The sequence below is a fragment of the Mesitornis unicolor genome, unplaced genomic scaffold, assembly GCF_000695765.1.
Source record: "Mesitornis unicolor isolate BGI_N332 unplaced genomic scaffold, ASM69576v1 scaffold8000, whole genome shotgun sequence".
Taxonomy (NCBI): Eukaryota; Metazoa; Chordata; class Aves; order Mesitornithiformes; family Mesitornithidae; genus Mesitornis; species Mesitornis unicolor.
Window position 1 is genome coordinate 1 of NW_010160298.1, and position 10928 is coordinate 10928.

The 10928-nt window shown below is 40.8% G+C and overlaps 1 protein-coding gene across 1 annotated transcript in view; it reads left to right on the forward strand.

Annotated features, from left to right (window-relative positions):
• Nucleotides 1-542: 542 nt before the first annotated feature.
• The window catches only part of SPATA18 (spermatogenesis associated 18), a gene marked incomplete at its 3' end in the record, with an annotated part of 18800 nt that continues 8414 nt past the window's right edge, over nucleotides 543-10928 (forward strand). The window contains exons 1-5 of the mRNA XM_010189634.1: nucleotides 543-572; nucleotides 3720-3825; nucleotides 3938-4053; nucleotides 5000-5118; nucleotides 8399-8494. Of these exons, the coding sequence (XP_010187936.1) occupies nucleotides 543-572; nucleotides 3720-3825; nucleotides 3938-4053; nucleotides 5000-5118; nucleotides 8399-8494 (467 nt within the window). The remainder of the gene's footprint in view (nucleotides 573-3719; nucleotides 3826-3937; nucleotides 4054-4999; nucleotides 5119-8398; nucleotides 8495-10928) is intronic.

A 10928-nucleotide genomic window follows, 5' to 3' on the forward strand; every position in this document is an offset into this window, starting at 1 on the left:
CGCACCGCCTCCAGGGGGCGAGGGTGCCCTTGGCTAGCTGCGACCGAAATCGACGGCCGTCAGCCCTGGCTGCGGGGAGCGGGGTTCAAAAGGACATTTTAGGACGCCGACTCACACATGCACCCAGTTATCGCAGTTTTAGCACCCAGTGCCTGCAGCGCTTGCAGCTTCAACTGTTTGCTTTTTTTTTTTTTCGCTTGTGACAAGGTGCACTGAAAGCAAGGTCTAGAGTTTAAAAATTATATTTGAGCTGTAATGACTGATCAGAAAAAGATTTTGTGGTAAAGGACTAACAAATGAAAGACCACGGGTGAGGGTGCGCTCAGAAGGAATTGCCTGTGGTTTGGGAACAGTCAGGAAAGATGTGGGGGAAAAGGGTGTTGAAAGTGAGAATGGTGTTATCCAGCTTCCAGCTCTTCTGGCTGGGAAAGCTGTTAGAGCTGAGAGGTTGCTGCAAGACAGCATAGCTGCAGAAGGGTTTTGGAAGGGGGGAAGCAGGTGTGAGCAAAGAGTTTTGGGTATATGCAAGGAGAAGGCTGGAGATGGATGTAATTGAATTCATGGTGGAAGAGGTAAGCAAAAGGAAGCAGGAAGGAAGCAAAAGCATGGAAGCAGGAGAGGAGGAGTAAAATTTAAGGAAAGATGAAATGAAGGGAACCTGGGATTTGAAAACTGTGTATTTTCCCAGCAGAAAATCTTAACAGGGTTCTCACTCCTGTGTCCCCAGGTTTCACTAGCTTCAGGATACTGGTAGTTGATTTTGTCATGAACCTGTAAGCGTCTGCTGTGTGCTATGGTGACTCATACAGGTTTAAGGATTGACTGTTAGTCACTTGTTGCTAAAGCCAAACCTGCTTGCTCAGTAATCCTTCTGGCTTAGCAAAAGGTTCTCCTTTTCATAAAAACAGTCTCCTTTTTTAAAATCCAGATATTTTCAGGCAATATTTTTTTAATATGTAATTAAAAACAGTGTTCTGTTTTCTCTCTGAATCTGGCTGGCCTAGAGTGGTTTCTGGCACCAAGGCACAGTGTGACTTTCTAGCATATCTGGTAGTTTTCTTCCACCAGAGAGCACCAGAGAGGGGGAGAAGTCGACTCTTTTCCCCCACTGAGGCAGAGCATCCTGCTACATATGGTTGGTGAGAAAAGGTTCTGAGCAGAGATACCACCTCTTCAAGGGAAGACAGCTCCTCTCTTTTTTTTTTTTTTCTTTCTTTGTGATATGTAGGAATTACAGCATAGTAATGACCAGTTGAACTCTCTGCAGGACTTATGGCAATGGACAGTTTTAAGGAGGAGTCTGAAGGTAGCTTGTAAAGCTACCACAGAGTGCAGGACACCAGAGGAGGAAAAGCAGAGACAATAATTTTAAAAATCTTCCAGATGCATGATGTAGGTAGATGTTGGGAGGGCTGAACAATAGTGGGAACTGAACTCTCCATAATAAGTGAGGTGAGGGTAGTCTCCAAGGACTGAGGAAATGAAGATGAGCAGCTTCAGGCTGCCATTGCAGAAAAGGCGGAGCTGGCAGATGGAAACACCATGGATGTTATGTAGGTGTAATGAGCTGGAAAAATGCACTTTTCAGTGGTGTTCTGGTGGAGGCTAGCAGGGTGAGACTGTGCTCCTTGAGGCCAGATGAAAGCATGTTGCAGCAAAAAAAATGCAAGCTAACAGGGGCATGAGTGGGAGTTTTAGCTGTTTTGGAAGCTTGTAAAAACTATATAGAGGCACTAAAGGCTGAAGACCTAGAGGGTCATCTATGTCAAAGATGATACACAGATGGATAAAGATTAAGGAAGCAGGTACAAAAATATATGTTCTTCTGGCAGGTACAGATTAACCCTATCAGCTCCTTTTCAGAATTACATTTGCTGAAAGTACTGTAGTTTTGCTGTTCTGTTGTTTCCTAGGCATAATGCTGGACAACCAGGGGATCAGGCCCAGTCAGCATGGGTTCATGAAAGACAGGTCCTGCTTGACCAACCTGACCTCCTTCTATGACAATCTGACCTGCCTAGTGGAGGAGGGAAAGGCTGTCCATGTTGTCTACCTGGACTTTGGTAAAGGCTTTCACACTGTCTCCCACAGCGTTCTAGAGAAGCTGGTGGCTCACGGCTTAGACAGGTTTACTCTTTGCTGGGTAAAAAACCTGCCTGGACGGCCAAGCACAGAGTTGCGGTAAACAGAATCAAATCCAGTTGGCGACCAGTCATGAGCGGTATTTTCCAGGGCTCAGTTTTAGGGCCAGTCTTGTTTAACGTCTCTATCAATGATCTGGATGAGGGGATTGAGTGCTCCCTCAGCAAGTTTGCAGATGACACTAAATTGGGAGGGAGTGTTGATCTGCCTGAGGGTAGGAAGGCTCTGCAGAGGGACCTGGATAGGCTGAATCAATGGGCTGAGGCCAACTGTATGAGCTTCAACAAGGCCAAGTGCCGGGTCCTGCACTTTGGTCGCAATAACCCCATGCAGTGCTACAGGCTTGGGGTCGAGTGGCTGGAAAGCTGCCAGGCAGAAAAGGACCTGGGGGTGTTGGTGGACAGCAGGATGACCATGAACCAGCAATGTGCCCTTGTGGCCAAGAAGGCCAATGGCATCCTGGGGTGTATCAGAAATAGTGTGGCCAGCAGGAGTGATCGTGCCCCTGTACCTGTATTCTGCACTGGTGAGGCTGCACCTTGAATAGAGTGCTCAGTTTTGGGCCCCTGCCTGCAAGAAGGACATTGAGGCACTGGAGTGCATCCAGAGAAGGGCAACAAAGCTGGTGAAGGGTCTGGAGTACAAGTCTTGTGAGTGGCTGAGGGAAATGGGATTGTTCAGTCTGGAGAAGAGGAGGCTGAGGGGAGACCTTATCACTGTCTACAACTACCTGAAAGGAGGTTGTAGAGAGGTGGGTTTTGGTCTCTTCTCCCAAGTAACAAGCAATAGGATGAGAGGAAATGGCCTCAAGTTGTGCTAGGGGAGATTTAGATTGGATATTAGGAAGAATTTATTTACTGAAAGAGTGGTCAATCACTGGAACTGGCTGGCCCGGGGGGGGGGGGAGTCACCATCCCTGGAGGTATTCAAAATACAGAGGTGGTGGAGTCACCATCCCTGGAGGTATTCAAAATACATGTAGATGTGGCACTCTGAGACATGGTTTAGTGAGCATGGTGGTGGTGGGTTGACGGTTGGACTTGATCATCTTAGAGTATTTTCCCGACCTTAATGATTCCATGATTTTGCCCCTTCTTCAGTCGTATTTGTTTCAGTTGGTAACTTTTAAAAATCATATGAAATTTCATGGAGGCCTCATGTGACTGCTGACAAAGCAAGATAAGTGCTTTATGTATTATTTCAGCTAATATGGAAAATCGGATTTTGGACTAACACATTTTTAAATCCAAAAATCTCCTATCTTATTTTAAACATTCTGTGTTGAACACGCAGATCCACACTTGTTATGATTATTCTTTTAGATGTATTTGTGGTTGCATCTTATTTATGAATGGAGAAAGGCATAGGTTTTCCTCAAGTAGTCAATTAATTGAGTGATAGACGTCCTAATGTCTTGTTCGTTAGCCTATTAACAATGTGAGCCTTTAAACGATTGGTATTTTAGCAGATGCAGTAAGAAAAGGTTGTGAAGATGTAATTAAAAAGTTATGATCATAACAGGAATAATTTTAAGTAAGAAAGCCCAGGCAGATGTATTAATACACATTAATTTACAGATTAATTCCTGTGATCAGAATCTGAACCGATGCTGTGAAGCGATAGAATTGAACTCTGAGATTCAAGGGCAGCTCTTCACAATCCTCAATGAAACATCTCGAGAAGGTAAATCAGTGCCTTGCCTTATTACTAACACATTTCACATATGTCATCTTTTTAAGCTCTGGCCCCTTTCTGTAAGGGTTCTCACAATTTCTTAATGTATGTATTTTCTTAGGTGGGCATTATGCAGGTGTGGAAACAATAAAAACCCGTCTCCTGCCATGGCTAAGAACTTGTTTTTCCTGTGCTACTTCAGGAAGGCTCTTTGAAACCAACCTCTCTCTCACTCAGGTATGTAGGAAGTCTATTTTAAGGGAGTAGAACAGTGTGAATTCATATCTACAGGAAAGCTTTAATGACTTTCTGCTAATAGTAGTGTCCCTCCCTGATTTTGCTTAGTGAACTATGGAGACAGCTATGCTATTTCTCTGTCTCATCTTACATTTCATTTGAGAGGGAAAACAAAGAGATCATTAAAGTTACTCCTGAGACTTCGTGCTTTGAAAGAAAATAAGATTGTTGGTTGATGCAGACTAGGGGAAAATGTCTAAGATCTTGAGATTTGGTAGCGATGCCTCCATGTTTTCTGACTTCTCATTTTTGCACCCCTTCTGTCAAAATCTTTCACAATTAAAATAAGGACAACTGAAAAGTGATATCCCTTAAGAGTCAGATTATGTTGAAGGAGTAGAGTTCTGCCAAAAAAACCCCCAAAATGTAAAATAATGATGCTACTGAATGACTGTACACCAGTTATGGATTTGTCATTGCATGTGACATTCTAAATTTAAAGAAAAACCTGCTGTACAGTTACTTATTTAATTCTAGTAGTATCAGGCAAACCTATTGGTTGTTAAAGACAGAGCTGCATGCATAGTAGTGTCCTTTCTGGAATGACAGTAGTTGCCTCCTCTGTTCTAATAACTTTTTCTGATTTTGTGTACACGAATGACCAAAAACTTTACTTGAGTTGATGATGTATGGTCAGTCAGAAGATGACCGACTAGAAAAAAAAACAACCCCATGCAACACATCTACAGGAACACTTTGTATTGTTTATGTCTCTATAACATAGTTATGCAATTGCTTTTGTTTTCAATTACTTTAGAAATGATCTTTACTGAAATGTCTAGAAACACATGTTTAGAAACATATCTGCTAATAAAGCTATGCTACATTGCTGAAAGATTCTGTAAGGTAGAACATTCAAACAGCATGATTTTGTGTTTTGTGGTAGGATTCAATTGAGAGAGAGAGGCAGCTGCAAGAGCTGGTCAGCAGTCAGACTCTTCAACTGCAAGAGTTGCAGGAAAAACTGACTTCAACTTGTCTACAGCTAAACCATGTGCAACAAGAGTAGGTGATTTAACTGTGATTTTTATTTTTTTTCAACAAGAAGCCATATTTTCCTCTTGACATCTAAATACTGATGGAGATTTGTAAAATGTTTACTTTCTGGCTTAAAATCGGAGCTTCAAAGTCATTGGACTTTTGCATGCTGAGTAAACCTTGATTAAAAATCAGTTGAGTAGCTATAGTGCAACATTTATTGAAGGACCTACAACATATCATAATTAGTTATGGTATGTAATCGGTATGTGAACTTCTAAGAAGATCAAAACCCACTGAGGTAAGATGAATGAAAAAAGAAAGACAGATTTTCAAACAAGTGACTAGGACTTAATGATCATTGTTCAGTTCCATAAAACTAATTTTGTGGAGCATTGTAGTCTCAAAATTACTTAATTGCTTCAGAAACAAATTTGTGCAGATTGTGCCACTTTTAGGGCCATTTCAGAGTTAACTCCAAGTGACAGACACCTTCTCATGCACCCTATTAGCAAGAGAACAATGAATGTTCACAGTCCTTGGGCCAGTACAATAAGTGATATAATCTTACTAAGTGATGGTCTTACAAAGAGATTCCAAGAATAGCAAGTTCTCAGGACTTCATAGTGTATTAGCTAGATTAGAGGAAAGAGGTTCAATAGAATATTTTGTCCTGTATTCTAATCTTGCAGGTATCTCCTGCTTTCATAGAACTGTAGAATCACAGAATGGTTTGGGTTAGAAGGGACCATCAAATATCACCTAGTCCAACTCCTCTGCTCTTGACAGGGACATCTCCCACTAGATCAGGTTGCTCAAAGACCCATCCAACCTGACCTTGAACACTTCCAGGGATGAGGCACCACAGCTTCTCAGGGCAACTTGTTCTAGTGTCTCACCACACTAGTTGTAAAGAATTTCTTCTTTATTTGCAGTCTAAATCTTCTCTCTTTTAGTTTGAAATGGTTATCCCTTGTCCTATCACTAGGACAGAGGTAAAAAGGAAAATCTCTCTCCATCTTTCTTGTAAGTCCCCTTTAAATATTGGAAGGCTACAACAAGGTCTCTCTGAAGCCTTCTCCAAGCTAACCAGTCCCAACTCTCTCAGCCTTTCTTCATAGGAGAGGATTTCCAAGCCTCTGATCATTTTTGTGGCCTTCCTCTAGACATGCTCTAACAGGTCCATGTCTTTTTTTGTACTGGGGACTCCAGAGCTGGATGCAGTACTCCAGGTTGGGCCTTATGAAAGAGGAGTAGAGGGGCAGAATCACCTCCTTCAACCTGCTGGCCACACTTCTTTTGCTGCAACCCAGGATATGGTTGGTCTTCTGGGCTGGGAGTGCATGTTTACTGGCTCATGTCCAGCTTTTCATCCATCGGTACCCCCAAATCCTTCTCTGTAGAGCTGCTCTTTGTCCTTTCATCCTGCAGCCTCTATTGATACTGGTGATTGCCCCAACCTGGGTTGCAGGACCTTGCACGTGGCCTTGTTGAACCTCATGAGATTCACATGGGCCCACTCCTCAAGCATGTCAAGGTCCCTCTAAATGGCATCTGTTCCCTCAAGAGTATTATGCATCACTCAGCTTGGTGTCATCCACAAACTTGCTGAGGGGTTTGCACTTGATTCCACTGTCAATGTCGTTAATAAAGATATTGAATGGTACTGGTTCTGATATAGACCCCTGAGGGACACCACTTGCTACTGATCTCCATTTGACGTAGAGCTGTTGACTGCAACTCTTTGAGCGTGACCATCCAGCCAATTCCTTATCTATCAATTAGTCCATCCATCAAATCCGTATCTCTCCAATTTAGAGAGAATCTTTCCAATTTAGAGAGATTATGTGTAGGACCATGTCAAAGGCCTTACCTTATTCATCAATGCGTATTAGTATCTGTTATGTGTCATCTTGGATGAATGTAGGCTTTCTAATTTTTCACTATCAAAGAAGTCTCCATCAACTCTGAGTTAAACATCAGTGCATCCCCTTAAAAAGAAGAAGACAAGCAAATATTGTGACCTTGCAGTGTACATTAAATACCAAAAATGGTAAGGTGGGACAGAGAAGGACTCCACAATATGTGGGAGAAGAGAGAGGTTTTTCGTTCTTGGCATTTCAACTGGTTTGCCGGAATTGGGTAATCGTGCAAGATAATTCCAGTCTGGAAGGTTTAGTCAGCAAAGGAGTTGTTCTCTGTTGATATGCGTATCTATAGACTTCTAACTTCTAACTATACTTCTAACTATACCTGAAGGGAGGGTGTAAAGCAGATAGAGCTAGGGTGATTCCAGTGGTGCCCAGTGACAGGACCAGGGCATTGGGCACAAACTGAAACACAGGAGGTTCCCTCTGAATATCAGGAAACACTTTTTTATTGTGAGGGTGACTGAGCACTGACACAGGTTGCCCAGGGAAGCTGTGAAATCTCCATCCTTGAAGATATTCAAAAGCTGTCTGGACATGGTCCTGGGCAATTGGCTCTAAGTAACTGCTTGAGCAGGGGAGTTGGACCAGATGACCTCCAGAGATGCCTTCCAACCTCAGTGATTCTGTGGTTCATTTGTATATAAAGATTGCTTTACGGGCGAGGCATTTCATCCTGTGCTTCTGTGTGGAAAAGATTATTTGAGCTAGAGAAAAGTGTTGGTGGTCAAGGTGAGAAGTACAAGGAAAGTTATTCACTGATATGGATTGCAGTGAGTGTGTGGCTGTTTGCAGTACAAGAAAAAGACATTTTGGGCTAACTCCTGCAAGAAGTGGGAAGTCAGAAGTTTTGTATAGTTTTGTGGATTGCACTCCTCTGTGCTGTCAGGTCAGGGAGATGTTGGCAGTGGTTTGCAAAGGTAGAAGTCTGGAAGGTTGGGACGAGGTAATTCAAGCAGAGATGAAGTCATGTGTGAAAGTTTCAGAACTGATCCTTCCAAGGTGATGCAGTACAGAGTCATGATGGTGTAGTTACTGACAGGCAGGGGACAGGTGCAGAAGAAAAAGAATTTGTGTCCCAAGATGCCCCATTTATGGACAGTGATATAATTCTGAAAGATGCAAATTGTTGAAATCAATGGAGAAACTGGAACTGAGTCTTAATGAAGAATAATGAGTCGTAGGAAAATAATTCCATTATTGCAGAGTCAGATAGGACTTTTTATAAGCTATTGGTGTACTGATAGTCTGCACAAAGCCTGCTGTGATTGTTTTTATGTTAAGTTTGTAGGGACTTGGTCTGCTCAGTCAGTTTGTCATATGAATTTCTCTGGTAGAATCTCTGCCTTTACTATGAAGGTTATTAATTTTTCTTGCAGTCTGGCAAAAACCCATTTGGCTCTTGAAGATGCAAAGACCAAATCAGCCGCTACTCTTTTGACAGCAGAAGACGAAATTGTTCAGCTAAAAGCAGTGTAAGAAATATTGAATCTTGGGGCATTTATGTCAGCAAGTCAGCATGCAGAGACACAGTCTGTCATTTACCTGAGTAGTTCTGTTTATTCTACACTGTTCTATACTATAGCAAAAAATAAGTCTAGTTTCTTAACATCTTGTATTGTTGTTTCTTGGTGTTATAGAGAGAATTAGCATAAGTAGATCCATGTGAGAAGAAGAACCTTGCGGCTGCACTTTTAGGGCAACTGAGAGGATAACCTACTCCTGATAAAGATAAGCAAACAAAAAAGCCTCAAGTCATGAGACTTTCTACTTCCAATATCAAGTTGAATATCACTTGTTTGTCTCTGGATGTTCAACATTGCTTCTAGAATACAGTTAATTCTTAGATTTCATCAATGGACTTTCCTAGCAACTGTTGACCACTTTGGATTTAAATTTTTTTGATGGCTACCTGGGGTATAAATATACCTGGGGTATATTTATATACCCAGGCATACAAATTCCCATAAAACCCCAGGTTTATAAATTCCCATAAAACCCCAGGTTTATAAATTCTCATAAAATGGGCTCTTTTGATTTGTTGAGTGAAAAGTAGCTCATATAACTCCTTGATTCTTAGATACAACCTGTTTGCTCTCTTCCCAATTGAAACTATTAATAGGGAATAAAGCATCTCACAATCTCCATATGCTAGTCTTAATGTAGACTGGACAGAAATTTATGTTGCCATTTGTACTAATGACAGAAGAATAAAATATTCCTGTCTTCCTGTGAATTCAGGAGTTTCATAATGTCCACATAGTTACAGTTCATTTTTGCTCTCAGTTTAGCTGACACTCTACATTTGCATCTTCTGCCTGGCTGTTCAACTTTTTATTGAAGCAAAAGTTCTATATTTCATTATCTGTGAATCATCCTTTCAAAATGTGAGCCCTTTTAATTGAGTGAAATCAGATTTACCTGGTCTTTACCTGCCTGTCAAAACCAGAATCCTTCTAAAAGTAGAGTCAGTGAGGTCAGGACTGATCTGTGACACTTAGGACAGGATTTTTTTTCCTTTTTTTTTTTTTTTTTTTTTTTTACACAAGAAACAGTTGCCAGGAGTCTTCTTTGTGTCTTTGTCTGTAAACTTGTTTTTTGAGGCTACTGGAATAGCTGATGCTCTCATTCCTCTTGTCTATAGTCTGTCTGTCTCGCATACTTAAATCAAAGCATGTATTGCAAGACATCTTGGTCTCCTGGGCTGTTAGAGCAAATGTGGTGAGGACTCAATATAATTAAATTTTGTAGCCAGTATAAGCTTTTGTTTTATCAAGGTATTAAATATACCATGATTTAGCTATTTGCTGCAGAATTATGAAGGAAAATACACATTTTTAAAAAAAATTATTAACCATGAACATTTAAAAGTACTTGCAAGTTCTTCAGAGGAAGACAAAAGTAGAAAGTTACTGTTGTTATATGCGGACTGAACAAAATCCTATTACTACTATTACAAATGGAAGCTTACTCTACCTTAGGCTCATGCCAAGGTCACTTTAAAGTAAATGAGGTCAGGAGGACTTTTCGTTCTTGATCTGCTGTGGGGAGGACCTGTTGTGTAGATTGGCAGGAAGAAGTTTTGATAAATATGGTTGTAATTAAAACCAGACAATATGGTAGCTTCTATCAGCTACCTCGAACTTGTAGTGTTGCTTTTGCACGGGGCTCTTAAAAATAGGTTAAGCAGGCACCTGGCCAAAAATGACATAGGTGGAGTTCTTGCCTTGAATTTCAAGGCAATCTGACTGGGATGAGTTGGGCTTAGCACAAGGACTGGGGAACTGTGAAGGAATTTATCATTAATGAATTGTTTGAAACTGGAAGGTAGCAGTGGGCTTCCTTATCCAAGCAGCATTAAGCAGATAGGTGGCTCAGCTTCTCAGGGCTGTTGTATGTATTTTCTCTAGAGAAACTGGCTGAAGGTGCCTATTTTATTTTTAAATGGTTAAATGGTGGAGTTTAAAACACTCGCTATAGCTTTAAAATAAAAGTGGGATATAAAAATGTTGATTTTTACTATAAAATACTATAAAAAACCTATATAAAATTATAAAAAACCTATATTTTGCCTTGTTTGTTCCCATTTTTTGTAGCATCTACAACCCTTTAACAGAAAGGTCATAATACTCTTTTCATTTCAAATTAATATTTTTCAGTAGAATGAATGAATAATAAAACAGGGAAAACTCTAAATACTACATAGATTTAATTAGCATGGAAAGGATTAGTGTTAAGGCTTATAAAAGTCAGAATTGGTAATTTGTAAATATGTCTGTCCTAAAGTTGTTTTTTTCCTTTTGGTATTTAATTTTTCTGGCAAAGAAAGAAACATTCATTTTCAGTGGTGGCTTTTCTTGTTTGTGACTTACCTTTGGACTTGTAATGAGCAGTAAAAGATGCAGGTAT